Genomic DNA, 18,344 nt, shown 5'->3' with positions numbered 1-18,344 from the left:
ATAAATCAGGTTAAATCGGATAAATATATATGAAAGTTTTTGAGATACGTAAATACAGGTTTTTTATTGAATAGGGACCTGTAAAAAAATGAAAAAAAAAAAAAACCCCTTGGGTACACTACGTCGTCGCGACGCAGCGCCTGCGCCGCGACGTCGCGTCAAACGTAGCGGCTATAGGTTAAATCCTCGTATCCCCCAGTTTTGTTGTTTTTCTCCCGTTGCCTCCTGATCCCGCCTTCAAAAGTACACTCCGACCAATCGGATGACACTGCATGCAAGTACTTGTTCAACTTCAACTACAGAAGCTGCGTCTCGACGTTCTGACGGATTACAACGCAAAACGAGTGCGTCACGAGAGGTGATAACCGACGGACAATTTTCACCCGGGTATTCGTTTACAAATTGAATTGTTTATTGATAGTGAGGTGGAATTATTTATCTCCGGGGTGAATTATACTTTGAGTGTAATCCAGTGATAAGTTGGGGCGAAATGCACCGAGAGTGCTCGTAGGACTTGTACAGCTTTTGTGATTTTAGACTTTTGGTGGTTTTTGAGGATTGATCAGGTGGATTTGTGAGATTGGAGATGAACGGAACAGCTGCTCTTGGAGATGGTCCGATGCAGCGGCAACCGTCGCAGAATGACACCGGATCCGATCACCCGAGGAGTCCTAGTCCCTTGAGTGTTCGTCATGGTGAGATTTTTCGCTATTTCTCATTCTAGGTTCAAACAAAAAAATAAAATTCACCCCAACGATCAGATCTCCTACCAGAACATTCCAACAAAAATTATACAACGATTGGAGGGAATTTTCTGGGAAAAACAGCGATTTTCCGGTTTTTTGGAAAGTCACAGAATCACTGACAAAAATCATTGCGAATTTCAATCTGTATCGACAATAATTTGAAATATTTTTTATATACATTCGTCTTGGGTGCAGCGAATGGATATTGAGATAAAAAATGCTCTTACAAAAATTTATTGATCAGCTGCAAATATTTATTGTTTAATTTCTTCGGCAGAATTACTTTTCTTCCTCATTCCGCAGATAAGGGTATTAATCAATTTATTCTTGGTACTAATTGAACAAAATTCTGCGAGAAAAATTGAAAATCAAAAATCGAAAATTTACCGGAGCTCTCGATAACTCATCCATCGAGTTTATATTGTTTTGATTGATGACAAATCTGCAAGGCTACGATCAATGCCAAACTAACAGTCAATGAAAGCAGTCAGTGAAAGCAGAAGAGATAAATAAATGAGTTCTACACCTGTTGGAATAATGTGACAGATAACATGTCAGATACACACGAGGGATGAGGAAGATGAGGATGTCATTAAAAAATTCTCCCCACCTCCAAAAAAAAAAAAATTACCAACCCATTTTGGCCATTGTTTTTTTTATTTTTTTTATTTTTTTTCTTGCTTATTTGTTTTTTTTTTCCTTCCCTTTTTTTCCTTTCTTTTTTCGTTTTAAATTTTTCTTGAATTTTTTGTTTTCGTATAATTTCTCCCGAAAGGACGAAATCCTCTGGTAATTTCTCGTGAATTTTCTCGTCAATAGGAAGGGCGGGAAGGGGGAGGGAAAGGGATATTTCAAATAAATAATTGCATGCACTAGAGTATAGAGTATAGCCATTAGAGTAATCAAATCTCGACCGGACGTCGAGCGGATTGCAATGAGAGTTAAACGGAGAGGCAGTGGATAATAAAAAAAATAAATAAAAAAAAGGAAGAAGAAGCAGGGTGAAGGTGGTAGCCGTGGAGTAGATTTCCAGGGTGGCTCGGTACTGGTAAGGGCGTCAAATTTCATTAGCATATCAATGCTGGTGGATGGTGCGGGGCTGCCGAGCACCACCTGCGACCCCGTATTATGGGATCATTGCAGCCTATGTCTCGTGAAATGCTACTGCCATACATCCGAGGGTGTGTTTGACTAAATTTCACAAAGATATTATTACTGGAGAACAACTTTCACATCGGAAATTTATTGCCATTTGTTCTCACAGAAAATAAAATTCCACCTCACGTTTTTATTTTTTATTTCACTACCACCACTTTTCAGTAAAATAAATTAATTAACGTCATCATTATTTAATTATGGTTATTTATCGAAATTTTTCTATTGATGAATATAATTGAATGTTCATGAAAAACTGAAAATGGTGGAAATTCTCATGAATTGGTAACTGAAATTGTTCAATTTATTATTTTTTATAATTAATGATTTTTTGATCATAAATTTGTGGTGAAAAATGGGCGTGGATATCTTCGCTGGCTGACAAATAAAATCCCATTAAATCAAAACCTTGATGAAAAGCGTGACTAATAAAGTAAGTGGTGTGAGCGAGTAGTCGAGAAGTAATTCACTGTTGTCGACCCCTTCATTGTACGAAAATCACATTTCAGTGACTGCTCGCACCCAGATGTTTTATCAGTGACACTGACGATTGCTAAACTTCCTCCCCTGATTTGCAATACATCAAGGGCTGGAGCTAGTCTTTTTTTATCTATCAAAGACGATTCTATTCGAAAAGAGCTATTTTTAATAATTAAATTGTCGATTGCACCTGCACGTACGACTGCATTTACAAATCACTCATATCACACTCAAAATAATAATAATAATAATAATAATAATATTTTTACTTTAAAATTATTTACCACTTGAGGTAGGAATTATATTTTATTTAATTGAGATAATTTAGACGGCGAAATGATGACACAAATTGAATTCGAAAAATTTATTCTAAAAATTCATGGGTATAATGTAAATATTTCCATCAATTCACCGAAACATTTTCAAAAGCCCATTTCTCGATGTAAATGCTGTTTGCCTTGGAGTCAAGCACTGAAATCCCCTCATGCCTTCAAAATCTCCAGAGGGAAATGGAAAACAGAGATGAAAGAATGACATCGCAGTATTTCTCTCGGCAAACCACCACGAGAGCAATCGCCTGAGAAATTTCCAGTGTCTTCGCCTCGGGAATTAAGCCATACTTACTATTCATCCCCACAATTGATGGAATTGAACGATAAGATTGAAAGTTTCGCGCAGAAGTGTGCAATCATTATTCACCGGGGATTTATGCGAATCAGGTCCAATCAAATTTCGCCAAAAATACGTGGCCCCGCATTTATGGATCTCCCCTTCCCCCGATCTATCAACCCTCTTTCGACATAGAAAAACGATTTCTGGGATTAATCCACATCTCAATTCGATTCCATTGCTCCGACTATTCACACAAACCAAATGAATTAGTCTGCAATAAATAAATGCATGAAGAAATTTCAATTTCATCGATTTTTTTACCCATTGCATCGAAATTCACTCAATTACTCTCCGTGATAAAATGACAATTATCAATAATTTCCCCGAATTCCTAGTGAATGCAATTAATTATCCCCATATTCCCAGAAAAATAATATTAATTCCGCCAATTAGCGCGTAGTAAAGATTAATTTTTAAAAAACTTTGTTGTAACTGTAAAAAATATCCAGTCGACTTCAAGGTCGATATATTATCGATGTTATGAATCTTCATGACGCATTACCTATCCCAATTGTGATATGCACTGTTATGGATCATAACACATGAACCGGTAATAATTTATTCTGAAAAGACGAAACCCTGCCAATTGTTTTTCGTCTTACGTTTGAATTTCCCAGTGCCTCTCGTACCAGACGACATTTGTGTAAAGTCTGGCATATGATACCGATGGATACAACAATCGATCAATGTTTATTTATGAATTTCGTTGTTCCAGGAGTCGTACGTCAGACCGTCGGCCGAGCAAACACCGCCGATCTCTCATAAATAAAAATAAATAAATGTGCATATGAACAATTCGTTGACAAATTGAAATGATCAGCCGATATTTCAATCGATAATTGATAACACTGACTAGATTTTGAGTGATAACTAAAATTCGATTGCTTCCAGATTCCGGAGAATCGAGTGTGATATCACCAGGACTTCCTGAGCGTTACAGTCCAATGGGAACAACAGGCTCTGCCTCGAGTCATGATCCTTACGCATCTCGATCGGTTCAGGAGTGTCCTGTACCTCTCTGTCGTGGAATGCCAACGGATTTTCCTATGGCTCGTTCACCGTATTTGACTGCCCTGGGAAATGGCCACTCACATCTACTCCAGGTTCAGCAGCAGCACGTGCAGCAGCAGCAGCAGCTGTCGCAGTCTCATCAGCAGCAGCAGCCGCAGCCCCAGCACAGCAGTAAACCCAGGAGTTTGGGGCTCATATGCGTCGTCTGCGGGGACACAAGTTCAGGGAAGCATTATGGCATCCTGGCTTGCAATGGGTGCAGTGGATTTTTCAAAAGGAGCGTTCGCAGAAAGCTCATCTATCGGTGAGCATTATTTTAATCTCGGTTTGGAAATTATCAGCGAATTCGCTCTCACTGTTGGAAATCACGTAGTGGAGGCGTGCTGGAGGACACCAGGGGGTCCTTCTGCCTCAGGGTCTCGTTGTTAACTCGTCTCCGTATTATTCACTTTTATGACAATTACGGTTTGATAGAAAATTGGAGGACAATCCCTTTTTCTTCTCTCTTGGCTGATATAATTGCGGACATTCACGCAGTTCGCCTGTGAATTAATACTTTTGCATTATGTGGAAGAAAAAATTATCCCAGGGACTTTTTTCAAGTTATAATGAATAGGGGAGAGCCGGGCAAAATTAGACACTCGAGGAAAAATCTTTTTGAGTTGTTCCCAGTAATTTTTTACGTGTCAAAAAAATCTGGAGACAGTCCAAAAGTGTCCCAGTGTTTTGATAATGATTTTTACAATCGATTTTGTCGAGCCGCATTCCATTTTATCATGTCCCCAATTTTACTCGCGTCTTCCTGGATTAATCACTTAATTTCCCTCTTAAATGAATATAAAAAATTCCAGACCAGAAAGCCGACGGGGAAAACAAGACAAATATGAAAACAAAATTTATCAGTATTAATTGTCCATACGGTTGGGATTTGCCGCCATAAGAAATCACGTAATTATTCCCAGGATAATCCCACCAGGGGCTTACCACCGAGCTCAACAGCCGTGAAATATTCTAAACGATTTTATAACTCCCCTTCCACTTGTCCCGTCATCCCATCGATCAGATTTTTTTTTTTCTCCAACCCTCAACTGCAACATGACATGTTCAAGCAAACATTTGGCTGGTGATACCCTCTGAAGGACAAGTGTGTATCTCTCGACGCGTTGAAAGTTATAGCAGTGCCATGTGGTCTAGCATTGAGTGGGCTCATCCTTAATACCGTCAACAATAAACCCAGTGGTTGGGCATAATTCCGGGCATTCTGGACCCCCGGATACTGTTAGAGGGACTATTACTCCTGGTTCAGCACACGAGGACCCACTGGGGAATTGACGATCCATCTCCATCGGATACCTCTCAACTGGAATCACTTGCTGCCGAGGGCTATTCTTCACGCATCTATTTCGACTTTCTTCAATATTCCCGGTGGACGCGGCCAGGGTACACCATTGACCTACGATAAACTCAAAACTGAAGTCATTAAATTATTTTTCAATGGAATCGATTTTTCTCTCTGGATTTCCATCCCCATATTAATTACAATTATTTATGCAAAGAATATTGTTTAATACGTGGACATGTGGGATTTATTAATATATTATTTGGAATAATATATTAATATTTATATTAATAAAAATTATAAAAATTATAAAAATTATAAAAATTATAAAAATTATAAAAATTATATGGAGAAGAGATTTTTGGAAATATCATGAACGGTAATTTTATCGTGTCATCGTATCTGTCTGGGCGGTTGGGAAATAAGTTTGATCAAATTTTCTATTCAAAATGATAAAATTTTTTTTTCGTTTTATAATAGAGGGGTTTACGGGGGAAATAGATTTCGAATAAAAGAATTCCCAGAGGTCCTTTAAGTGAAACATCGCTGTCAGATGGCCCTGTAATACGGTAAAGACTGAAGAGGCCTTCGCACAGATAACCAATTACTTCCTCGATGGAATGGCAAGGGGAAGAGGTCGTATACTACACCACCACGACAGATGCGTCCCGACGCGCGCCCACAATCGCGGGATTACCCGGGACACTGCGGATTCACACGGCTCTACCCCGAAGATCGAACAGATGCAATTAAACCTGTCGGTGTATCCATTCTATTTTTTATTCTTGTCGTTTCACCCGCTGCATCATCCCAAAAAATCATGATCCAAAAATTACTAACGACACGAGAGAGATTCAGTGAAAATTATCGTCTATGTAACTCCAGAGGAAAATGTTCAGGAAAATTTTATTTTATATATATCATAAAATTATTAATTATACTATCTCTAGCCAGATAAAAAACCAACTGCTTGAAAAAAAATTAATAACACTCATTCTCTAATTGAAAAATCCAGAGGCATGAGAATTATTATTATTCGAATTATTTTCGGTTTTTTTATTCACAATTCGATCGTGTTGTTATTTTAGTTAAATAATATATTAATAACTGTGATTTTAGAGTCAATTTAATGAGAGTCAGATGCTTCCGGTTATTCAAGGCGTAACTCGATAAAGCAAACAATGCCAGTTGCACTGGTTAAGAGGGAGGAGGGGGGAAAATATAGAGAGCGAAATGCGTAAATAAATGTATGATGTGGTTCTGAAGGGTGAATACGTATTGAATGGAATGAGTGCACACGAGCGTTGGACGTTACTCTTTCTCTATCTCCTGTGCTCCATTGGGGTGTGAACGCAAATCAATTTGTGCGACCCCTGCCAGGACGACACGCACCCTCTTCAACGTTTCTCTATCCTCCACCCGTGTGTTAGCTCACTGGCCCCAGGACAAGATAATTCCTGTGTCATTTTTTAACCCCTCTGTACTATACAACGTGACTGACGTACGTTACAATCGCACTAACCAGCAAACTATCCGATTATCTTCAATGTTATCTTCTCACCTATAAGTAGCTTATCTGATAAAAAATTCACCTGTCCAAAATTTTGTCTTCGAGAATTCAATCGAATTTGATAAAAAAATTTAAAAATCCATTATCTCCACTCGAAAATTGGAAAACACCAGGAGATTCGATTTTTTAAATAAATAATAACATGTTTGTTCGTTAACCGAGTCACAGGGTGACTTGGAAATTCTTTTTTCATTCCATTTTATTTCAGTGAAATATTTTACAATCGTGTATTTATTTATTATTTTTGTGAAGATTCATTTTCTAGAGGAAATAAAGATTTTTTTTATTTAATGGGAAATATGTAGTTGGACGGAATTTTCTTGTTTTTTCCTGTGGGGATTAAAGGAATGACAGACTCCATGGGGTCTTCCGCGGAGTACCAGGAGTGCAAGGATTTTTCAAGGATTATGTGGAGAAAGTGGGAAGTGAAGAGACAGAGGAGAAAGAGGAGAATGTCTACGTGACCCTCGCTCCTGGTCTCTTCCATAAAGGATAACTAAATTAGTCTCTGAACAGTGAGGGCGAATTGAATTTAACACCATTTCCTGGAACACATACACTCCAGTGATTTTTCGATGATAATGTCGTGGAACGTGTGCTTTCGCAGCAAATTCCCTGATTGGCTAATTTTCATTTGATTTCAGATGTCAAGCGGGAACTGGCAGATGCATCGTTGACAAGGCACACAGGAATCAGTGCCAAGCCTGTCGTCTCAAGAAGTGCATGCAAATGGGAATGAACAAAGATGGTAATTATGACCATTTCATTTTATCCTCGATTCGCTTTTATCATTTTTTTTTGCTAGATATAAAATCTGGGGGTCGTTATGCTATCGCTCGGTGGTTTTATGGCCCTTGCCGATCCTCAATCGGCTATAATACCAGAATCAATCAGGGCAGGTCTCTCTGTGTGCTCTCCTGGTCTCGTTTTCTCCATAAATATAGTGCACGTACAAGGGGGAAATAGTGTCTCGGTTCTTTCATTCAACTCTTAATACTTCTGCCGCACCTGCTCTTACAATTCTCGTTCTTTTCTCTCTTCCGTCTAACTTTCTTATTACCAAACTTGATGTCGTAAAACAGAAAATTGGATGTACATCGGTCTTATCTCCCTACTTTTTTTTCCGCGAGAAATTTTCTCGATAATTGTCTCTCTTTTTTTTTTAAATTTGATCCAGAGAAAAACTGGTCCGATTTTCAGGGACAGCTATCCCGAATTTTTAACGATTTTCGATAGCTTCAAACAGTAATATATATTGAAAAATATTTATGTACAGTGGAATGGATGGAAAATATATATTTATGGAGAGAACTCCAATAAAATTATCTACAGACAAAAATGACTTGACTATTTCGTATTTTCCGTGACAGATCCAAAAATTACTGGATATTTCAGATTTTTCTCTTTTATTTCTATAGAAATTCTATAGCGAAATGATAAACTGAGATAAGTGCATATTTTCGACGCCAGTTTTCAGCGCATATCTCGGATTGTAATGAACACAGCGAATTTTCCACGTAACCATTTTTTCTAGAGAAGAATGAGAGCTCCAAGAAAGGTATCTATAAAAAAATCGTTATTGTCCTTCATCTTCAAGATATCGTGAAAAAAGTGGTCTTGAAAAATGCACTAATCCTAGTGTACCCCTGCACAACTCCCCAGAAACCGCTCTCTCTTGAACACTAGGTGAAATATTGCGTAATTCTTCTTGAACAATTTATCCCGGTGAAAGCAATACCTATCACCTTGATTTGCGTCATTTAGCGATATTTGTACCGAGATGATGGGCGTACGGATACAAATCCCACAAGTGTACCACACATATCCGTTCATCCGTTGTCGCGTGATGCGGTTCACCGCTCTGTGACACATACGCGGTAATCGGGTAAAGTTGCTGTATGTAAAAGGGAAATAGGGGATGAATGTGCGTTACTATTCGCTCGTATGTGTGTCTCATGGTGACACACCATTCGCTTGGTAAACACAGCGGTCGTTAGCGAATGGTCGCGTGGCCCAACGCCTGAAGGGTTAATTGGAGGAAATAAACGTATGCAAGAGGATGAGACCTAGTGGGCATGGGGTCCTCATCTCATGAAGAAGCGGTTGACATTATTTTTTTTTCTTCTCGCTTTCCAGTTGTTCTCAAAGTACTGTTGCATCAATTACCGCCCGCTGGGCCCATGCAAATGAGAGTGACACAGCCAACGTTTACCGTTTTTTTCTTTTTCATCCTCTCCCCTCTCCCCCGTTTTTTTGGCCAATGATAGGGGTGAAATGGGGTAAATTAGAGAGAAAGAGTGGCAAAAGGAGGTGATGCTGAAAAATATGGAAGAACCAGGGGGAGTTATTATGACGCTCAGCACGCCACAAGGCGAATAATGTCACAACGTTTTTCTAATTACCAAATTCACTTGAAATTCTGCGACATCTTTCAAATTTTACATTTTTTTTATTAATTATCATTGAAATTTAAAACGGATAAGCGTGAGGTTTTTCATAATGACTGCGGTGTGAAATATTATCGATAAAAATTGATCCAGAATTGAAATGATTGCGATAAAAAATTAGAAGACGATTATGGAAAATTTGGACAGACATTTTTATTGAAGCAGCGATAAATTTACCTCTGGAATGAATTTTCCACGCTGGTTACCATTGACTTGGTTTCCCGGTTGTTGAAGGATATCAGGACAATAGTTCTGCCATAATAATTCCGAGTTAGGTAACGCGTCAGACACAAACCAAGAAATTGACGTTAGCCTCGCTGTCAAATGCAGTCGAACGGTCTGATATAACTATATCAAATGAAATTGATGAAAATAAAAATGAGGGATGAGAATTGTTGGACTGTTGCTGGGAGTGAGTACGATGTCTCGACCCCCATCAGCACTCCAATCGACAATGATAATCAATGCACAGCAGACAGTGCCCACCCGATGGTTACATCACTAGCTATAAATGGATTATGATGGCCATTGATTATTCATTATTTTCTATTGTCAGCCGGTACGTTGACCATTGGACATGAAAGAATTAGTCTGATAAAAAGGAATTTTGGCGGGTTCATTTGCAGCTGTTCAGAATGAGAGACAGCCCAGGAACACAGCGACTATCAGACCTGAAGCACTCGTGGAGATGGATCAGGAGAGAGCCCTGCGAGAAGCTGCTGTTGCCGTAGGTGTTTTCGGGTGAGTCATCAATTTATTTATTATTTTTTTTCTATTAAACATTAAATAATGAGTTAATAATTCCATTCGATTTACCGTATAATTTTACTCTTGGAAATGGTCATTTGAAATGTCATTTTGAAAAGACATTTTCGCGCTGTTTATCGCGGATTGACTATTTCATCCGTTAAGTGTAGTGTAGTGTACTTGGACGAATGGAATTTTCGATTCGATCGAGCTCATCATGATCCGGATACTTTGTGGGTTAAGCGTAAAAATACAAAACCCACGCTGATGGTATAAAAAAACAATCTGAGCGCTGAGAATAGGTGAAGAGGCGACGGCACACCAGAAAGGACGCCGTTACCACGTTTGATCTTGGCTTAGCGTTATCTTCAACATCGCGAGCTACAACATCTACATACCGCGATACCACGCCACGCCGAGCATGATCTATCATGAAAAATTACCTTTGACCACTTGACCGTTGGAAACACTCCAGGTAACGCCTTGCGGACTGGAAATAACGGGATAATCAATAGTGTCATAGAGGCATACTATCATCACCGCCAACGAGTTCACGTAACTCGATAAAACAGCAAGGATTTTACAACTTTTATAATAGCCAGTGGCAATTATAAAATTCCCCCAAGGCCTTGCACATTATCGCAATATCAATCGATGCAGAAATTCATTTCTTGAATTTTCATTCTCTACTAAAGCAGATGGATGTCAAAAATATTCCAAGTTTTATTACCGTTGTTACAGATTCCGTAAGTTAATAATATGGATTCCCGGATGAGTAATTTAAAATCTTACATCGTATATCACTGATGATCGACCGGGATTGGGGGATTGGCGCTTCGTCACCGCCATCTCGGAATTTGCCGTACCCCATTTTGTGAAGAATCTCCACGATAATCTAGTTTCTCCGGCTATCGAGATTCAGGATGACATCTCCATTGATGATCTGTTTGAAGAGTGCCCTGGCCCTCTCGCACGGGGAAAAATCAGTTTTGGTTATTTCCCCAGGTATTCTCCAGGTGTTCGAGGAATTTCCGCCTGTGATTCCATTCCCAGTGTCGCCAATTTGCTTCTCCAACTGCTCAGGAATTGGTGGTGATGTGGAGCTCACGTCCCCAGTCGACTTGACCCCCTTCGTCGGGGACTCCAGGATAAAGCTCCTCCCCAGCTTCTCGGATTTGGTTTTTCGAAGTAAAAGCGTGACTTTTCGCTTAAGCACCTCACGAGCAGCGACATCGCTCTCCCTCCACCGAGAACTTCTTTCGCCGCCCTCCAGCATCTCCAGGAGTTCCTCGAACGACTTGGCGATTTCATCGAGAGATTTTTGGCTTATCAGCAAGTATCCCCGGGTGGCTTTCTCTTTTGATTTGAGTACATTCTCAAGATCCTCTAGATCACCTCTCACCATCCTGAGCTTCATCTCCGCCACCTCCCGACGAGCTCTTTCCTCCTTCAGCTGCACCTCGAGTCGCTCATACATCGCCTTGGCAGAGTCCTCAGACTCTGTCAGGGGTTCCAGGAGTTCCTCCAACTCTACCGATTTCTCCTTTCGATAATCCTGACTCTCGTTCGTCTGCTCCTCTCTCTCATCCGTTGTTGATTTTTCATAATCAATCGTCGATTTTCCATAATCCATCGTCGATTGACCTTCATCCATCGTCGATTTTATCTGCGTCTGGAGGTCGAGATGAAGCAGAGGTTTCACCTTCACAGATTTTCCCTCGACACCTGGAACTTTGGCCTTGTCACTCCGCACTGGGAAATGCGGTATCGGTGGTTTCAATTTTGTTCTCTTCGGAACAGCAGCCGCAGGAGAAGATTTTCTGCAAGGTCTCAGCTGACAGGGTCTCTTCTGATTCCTCATGACGGCACTCTTCGGTCTATTTACACTGGAGGAAATCCTCTTCGCCGCTTCCCGTCGCTCAGTCACCGCGGAAACCGTTCTGTTGTCCTTCTGCGGTATCTTGAAGTACCTGTACTCCAACCTGCTCCCGGTGTTATTAAAGTCAAGCCGTTTGAAGACTTCTCCAACGACATCCTCACTGAGACTGGCGTTCCCCCGGAGATCGACAACTTCGAGTGTGGTGTTTTGCTCTAACAGCTGAAGAATTTCACTCCCGATGGCATCGGTTAGTCCGCAGTGCTGAAGATCTAACGCCTTGAGCCACAAGCTGTCCTGAATCGCGTCGATAATTTCAGCAACAGCTGAGTCACCCAAATGCGGATTGTCATTGAGAGTGAGTCGTCGTAATCCGGGCATGGCGTCGAGATTTGGATCGCGATACCTGAGGGAATCCTTCCACGTGTCGTGATAAAGCACGAGCTTTTGACGGGACAAGGCTGAAGCCAGGGCAGGACCGCAGTAGCTGGTCAGGTCGCACTGACTGAGGTTCAAGGATCGGATGCTATGGACATCGGCAATCGTTCGGCAGATCAGACTGCAGCTCTCGTCACCAATGTAGCAGCGCTTCAGGGACAGATGCTGGAGGCTTTCTGTGGAGGCTAGACCGACGCAGAGTGCAGCTAGGCAATCATCGGGGAGAGGAATTCCCTCGAGTTCCAAGCAGGTCAACATCGGTGAATTTCTGATGCACTGGGCGATACTGTGTGACAGCCACTCCAGAAGGTATCTGGTCAAAACCACTGGTGCTTTGCCGATTGCTCTCGCCTTGTCTGCGGAGTTAACTTCCTCCAGGGGTTTTCGACACTGGTACCTGCTGCGGACACTCACCGATTTCAGGGTTCTGTCCAGGGAGAGGGCATTGAGAATAGGCCCCCAGTCGTCCATCTTCACTCGATCTGTCGTAAAGTCCAGGCTGTGGGGTAGTCCCACGCAGATGACCGGTAGTGGTCGGAGTTTGTGCTGTCTGCACAGCTCCATGTAGCACGTGGCGAATCCCTGACAATTTGGAATTGTCATTTCCGGGCCTGGACACGCGGCGACCAACGGCTTTTTTGATCGCCAAGGTCGCCGCATGTCTTGGGTATTGCACGTTGCAATTTTGAGGCTGTTGTCTAACCTTTGATGATGATTATCGTCAGTGGTGATTCAGACATTTGCGAAGGTATCGGCTCTGGGTGAGGGCATTTGAAATTAAAGTGCGCGATGTGAAACGATTTTTCCAGTGGACAAGGGGTAAAAAAAAATGGGCGGGCAGAAGCGACATGTAGTTTGACGCGATAAAACCGGAAACAAAATGCGAGAGTTGAGTGAAGTTGAAGATATTTGAAAGTGGAGTTCATTTGGGGGTGATTTTTTTTGCAGACCACCGGTTTCTCTGGCGATGGCGCGGTACGCAGCCCCGATGCCACTTCCCGCGATGCAGCCAACTGCCAATACCACCAGCACTTCGTCACCCCCTCGGCAGGATGTGGAGGATGGTAATACCAATTTATTGAAAATCAATTGATTTCTTCACGACTATCGAATTAGAAGTTAACTATCTGTGGATTGCTTACCCGTTTATTCTTTTGTGGCTGTAGGCAATGCATCGGAAGACAGCATAGACGTGACAAATGAGGAGCCCCTGACACCCCAGCGAAATCTATGCCCCCAAATGCCCCCTGTGATGCCGTCATTATACTCCCCAGCGAGTGCTGAAACCGTGTACGAGACGAGTGCACGTCTCCTCTTCATGGCTGTCAAATGGGCCAAGAATCTCCCGTCATTCGCAAGTCTGCCATTTCGCGATCAAGTTATACTCCTGGAGGAGGCGTGGTCCGAGTTGTTTCTGTTGAATGCAGTGCAATGGTGTCTTCCACTCGAATCGTCACCTCTCTTCAGCGCTGCTGAACTCACAGCCCTGACACTATCCCCACACTCCCATCCCCATTCTGGGATGCACACACCAAATGGGGGTAAACCCAGTCAAGTGGCTGCCGATGTTCGACACCTGCATGATACACTTCAGAGATACAAGGCTGTTATGGTCGATCCAGCTGAGTTTGCCTGCATGAAAGCCATTGTGCTGTTTAGACCAGGTACTTATATTTTTTATACTCATTTTTAAACAAGTCATTGCATTTTTAAATTCGCTTTATTTATATACCGGCGCGTATATTTTATATGAAAATATCCATTTCATTCAATTTAATAATTATATTTTTTGAAATTATTATCTGCACCTGTGGGAATTTCAATCGATATTTTCAAAAAACTCATCAATAAAAATCTTTTGTCGCCTCTGCACTATTTAAATGTCATTTAAACTCCGGCCCTTGCTAATGTCATTGCTCATTAGAAAAATCTCTCGCTTGAATCGAATCGCTGCACAACTGAAAGGGGAATATAATTTGAATTAATTAAATAAAATTATTCATTGGAATTGAAATAATGGTCAATCATTGATTTGAAATTGTTCTCCTTGATGTGAAGAGACTCGTGGACTGAAAGATTCGAGTCAAATAGAGAATCTTCAGGATCAGGCCCAGGTGATGCTGGGCCAGCATGCACGAACCCAGCAACCGGGCAGTCCAGCGAGATTCGGTCGACTTCTACTCATGCTTCCTTTATTGAGAACAGTACCAGCAGCTCGAGTGGAATTAATCTATTTCCACAGGACGATTGGTAACACCCCGATGGAGAAAGTCTTGTGTGATATGTACAAGAATTGAATAGTTTCAATGAACTGAAGTGATTGATGTTCTTTCCGCATAGTTACACAGAGAAAAAATATTTCTCACTCACAGGGAATAAATCCTTGATTCCAGGAACTCTCGGTAGTCGTTATTTATATTATCCGTTGGAATTGGCGAATTTTTTTTATTGATTTAACATTAAATTCCCGCTGGGAATTGCCAGAAATTTTTTTTATAGTCTAGAGTTATTTTTTTTCATTTTGATAAAAAGAGTAATTTATTTAAAAAATTGGTCTCGTTGGTTTTTAATTGAAAATTCTAGAATCAAGAGACTTTTTCTGAAGATAAAGAAGTCTTTGTTGTCTGTGTGTATTGAGCTGGAGGCCTAAAAGCTACTGAAAATATTACCCTAAAAATATGAAAAATTATAAATGAATTGTCGGCCTCTCAACGGAATCAATTTAATAACCATGTAAAATAGAGAAATGTTAATCCTAGATGCGTAAGGTTCATAATTATTTGATAATGCAATAAAGAATGCATGGCAATTACCGATAATTCATGAGGGCTGGGGAGAAGCAATGTATATCAATGTATTTATTTATCACTGGGCAATTCAGGGGTGAGTCGGTAAAATAAGATGAATCAATTTTTTTTACTGAGAATTCCAAATCATTGGGCTATCGGCAATTTCGAAAAATCTTATAAATATCTTGGAAATATCCGGAAAATCTTAAAGAAAAGAGCATAAACAAATCATAGTAATGGTGGAGGGGAATAAATTGGGGCTTCAAGTAAAAGAATAAAACCCCAACAATAAGTGATATCGAATCATCCAGTTTCACCCCCTCATCCCCGAATTAATAGTTCTCGTAGAATTCGGAAACGTCGACATATATCGCCATGTGATTACCACTCCGACGTTTCAGATAATTCATGTTGTGATAACGTCGTTGTAGATGTGAATGTATCGTCAAAAATTGAACGATTCAAGTGATTCATAATGTAACGATTACTCTATATTTAATTGTATTAAAACGAGCTATACCAAAAGGAATAAATCTGTTGACTCATTTCCCCCGACTCTTAAGTATCGATTACCCCTCGCCTCCCGCCCTTCCCCCCACAGAATCAACATTCTAATGGGCTAAATGTCACAATGGGGATGAAATCCCCGGGATTAAATCCCGTCAGACTGAATTCCAAAAGTGAAATCAAATCCGAGTGGGTCTTAGATGCGAAAATTCATCCCCATGGTGGTGGTTATATAGGCGTACATATTTATTTATTGCCAAGTAATCCCTGACTCCGACCCCAGAAACTCAGCCACATGGCAAGGACTCACTCCCTGCGGTACACTCCGGGCCCTTATAAATTACACCGAAGTTGAACGAGATTTACAAGGGTATGCTCAACTTGTCAAAACCGCTCGGGAGTTAAATGTCCTTAATGTACATTCAATTGTACATTTTTTTTATCCCTCCCCCACCCCCCAGGGGTTGAAATCGATCGACTAAATATGATGCTACCATATCATATTATTGATCTCCAACCACAAGTTGTAATTGTCTCGAATATTTCCCTCTTGACTGATAAACTGCCAGATTACAATTATTCCAAATAATTACCGGACAGTAATAAACAAAAATCAATAAAACCACCAACTTCTAACGCAATTCATCTGGATAATGAATTCTAATATAAATTCCGGGCCCAGGGAATCAAAGTATGAAACCAGATACGTATGTAACGAATTCCGATAGAGTGATTTGATGAAGCAGCAGGACGAGAGGAAAACCGAGAGAGAGAGAGAGAGAAGAAAAGCCTGGGGTTGCTCGGATAGTATTGACTCGGTTTTGCGGTACGTGGGCGGAGTTTTGGACTTGTTGTGCCCAGGGTGGAAGTTGGGGGTGTACTAGGGGGTATGGGAATCCAGTGAGGATCAGACGAGAGGGCCCGGGAGAGAACAAGAGGGATGGAAAATTGTCAAACCACCCCACCTCGTACTTGTTCGTCGGGGGGGGGTTGATTCTCCCCCACTATCTGGCCGACAACAAAATTCCCGTTGAAGGGTGACCCAGCAATGGCGCCGGGACTTGTTGTATTTCGCTTTCGAGGTGAACTACCCCGATTTTCCCTTCTACCTTCTCAATTCTCGTATTTCTACTGAACGGATAGGGGTTAAAAGGAAGGTAGGGGGTAGTTTTGGCAGTGGATGAGGAAGGAAGGGGTGGCTTTCGTTGTGGATGAGGGAGTGAATGGGGGGGGGGAGCGGTGTGGGGGTAGTTTTCATCGTGGGTGAGGGGTACTGGGGGTTGTTGGGTGCGGATAACGGGGAGGAACACGTCGGCTGAGATGAAGAGAGACAGAGGAAAATTGGTGGGAGGGAAAAGCGCAAGAGGCTGTATCGCACCAGCGAAGTGGCATCCATTTATTTTATTACATTATCATACCAACTACGCGTTCGATAAGTGGTAAGCTTTAAACCCGGGGGTTCTCAAATCCAACGGGGGGTAGTCGTTGTTGTTATGTAAGAGGCACTAACCATTGATTCTCCGTCCTGGCTTCTATTATTTTTGCTATTATCCGGTAATTCTTCCGGTTATTGACTTCCCATCGACAGTTTTTCGGGGGTGGATTTTAAGGGCTCTCTGTTTTTCTTGTTGTTCACTTAATTTTAGCTGTTTTTCTTTCAATTCGAGTGGTTTAATTCAGAAAAAGATTCTTGGGGAAAATTCTTGAGGTGCATCCAGTGAGGAATTGATTTATTTTATTTATAGAGAGGGTTCGCGTGGAGAATTGTTATTTTAAAATATTTTGATTTTATTTGTTGATTATAATTATTGAAAGCGATTATTATAGATGATTGTTGATGAAGTTTTAATTTTTTTGAATAGTCTTTGATGTTGGACTCCATCGAGATTGCGGGGGGCTTGTCTTTATGAACCCGGGGTTGTTGAAATCCAAATTTTTCACCGTGACTCTCCACAAAATCACCCTTATATGCGTGCGATACACTGGTCCACAGAGGGTTGAACTCGTGTTTTCCGGTCACGTAGTTTGAGATAACCCCGAGCCATTCGAGAGTTCGACGAAAAAGCCCTGACTTCATTCGCGGATATACCACAAAAGGGACAGTGTTAGCATATACTTTGTCTCGTCCTCACTCGACAGATTCGATTTATGAAAGAGTGAAAAGAATTCCCTCGGTGCTACCAATTTTCCATTAATTTCGTCGAATCCATGATGGAAAAAAAATGAGAAAAAAAAAAGAATTTTCTCTCAGTGAGATTATCATAATAATATAATATTCGGAATGCCAAATTCACTTGCAAACATGAGAACTATCAACTCTGAAATTATTATTTAATAAATGACCAAAGCACTCATATTAGATTTTTTTAGTGAACCTTTTCTGGGGTTTCAATGGAGATGTGAGTTCGACATTGGATTCTGGAGTCTTTTGAGTGTAATTAATTTAAAAAATCGTTATGAACAATTTATGAAAGTTGAAGGGATGGAGGACTGAATTAATCTGAATGATTTATGAAAATATCGAGAAGATCGACATTCAGGATCGAGTTAGGTTTTGGAAGGTGTCA

General features: G+C 40.9%; 2 protein-coding genes across 2 annotated transcripts; one reads left to right on the top strand and one right to left on the bottom strand.

The window, feature by feature from the left end:
- Positions 1-305: 305 nt before the first annotated feature.
- LOC105268938 (photoreceptor-specific nuclear receptor) lies at positions 306-15,702 on the top strand. The gene is made up of 7 exons (XM_011308863.1): positions 306-695; positions 3,945-4,368; positions 7,618-7,721; positions 10,047-10,161; positions 13,430-13,545; positions 13,648-14,145; positions 14,540-15,702. Exons 1-7 carry the CDS (start codon positions 587-589, stop codon positions 14,776-14,778), a joined length of 1,605 nt encoding a protein of 534 aa, XP_011307165.1. The 5' UTR covers positions 306-586; the 3' UTR covers positions 14,779-15,702.
- Positions 10,908-13,330, bottom strand: LOC105268937 (centrosomal protein of 78 kDa). Its single transcript, XM_011308862.1, has one exon. The coding sequence runs from the start codon at positions 13,139-13,141 to the stop codon at positions 11,063-11,065; it is 2,079 nt and encodes a 692-aa protein (XP_011307164.1). The 5' UTR covers positions 13,142-13,330; the 3' UTR covers positions 10,908-11,062.
- Positions 15,703-18,344: the final 2,642 nt, after the last annotated feature.

The sequence above is a fragment of the Fopius arisanus genome, unplaced genomic scaffold, assembly GCF_000806365.1.
Source record: "Fopius arisanus strain USDA-PBARC FA_bdor unplaced genomic scaffold, ASM80636v1 scaffold00063, whole genome shotgun sequence".
Taxonomy (NCBI): Eukaryota; Metazoa; Arthropoda; class Insecta; order Hymenoptera; family Braconidae; genus Fopius; species Fopius arisanus.
The sequence above is the reverse complement of the archived record's forward strand: the minus strand, read 5'-3'. Positions and strand labels throughout refer to the sequence as shown.

What these genes read in the sequence shown, in the direction of transcription:
- LOC105268938 (XM_011308863.1), top strand. Translation starts at nt 587, where the DNA reads ATGAACGGAACAGCTGCTCTTGGAGATGGTCCGATGCAGCGGCAACCG. An exon ending in TCCCTTGAGTGTTCGTCATG is followed by an intron (nt 696 to 3,944) that starts GTGAGATTTTTC and finishes GATTGCTTCCAG; the next exon opens with ATTCCGGAGAATCGAGTGTG. An exon ending in GTTGCCGTAGGTGTTTTCGG is followed by an intron (nt 10,162 to 13,429) that starts GTGAGTCATCAA and finishes TTTTTTTTGCAG; the next exon opens with ACCACCGGTTTCTCTGGCGA.
- LOC105268937 (XM_011308862.1), bottom strand. Translation starts at nt 13,141, where the DNA reads ATGCGGCGACCTTGGCGATCAAAAAAGCCGTTGGTCGCCGCGTGTCCA.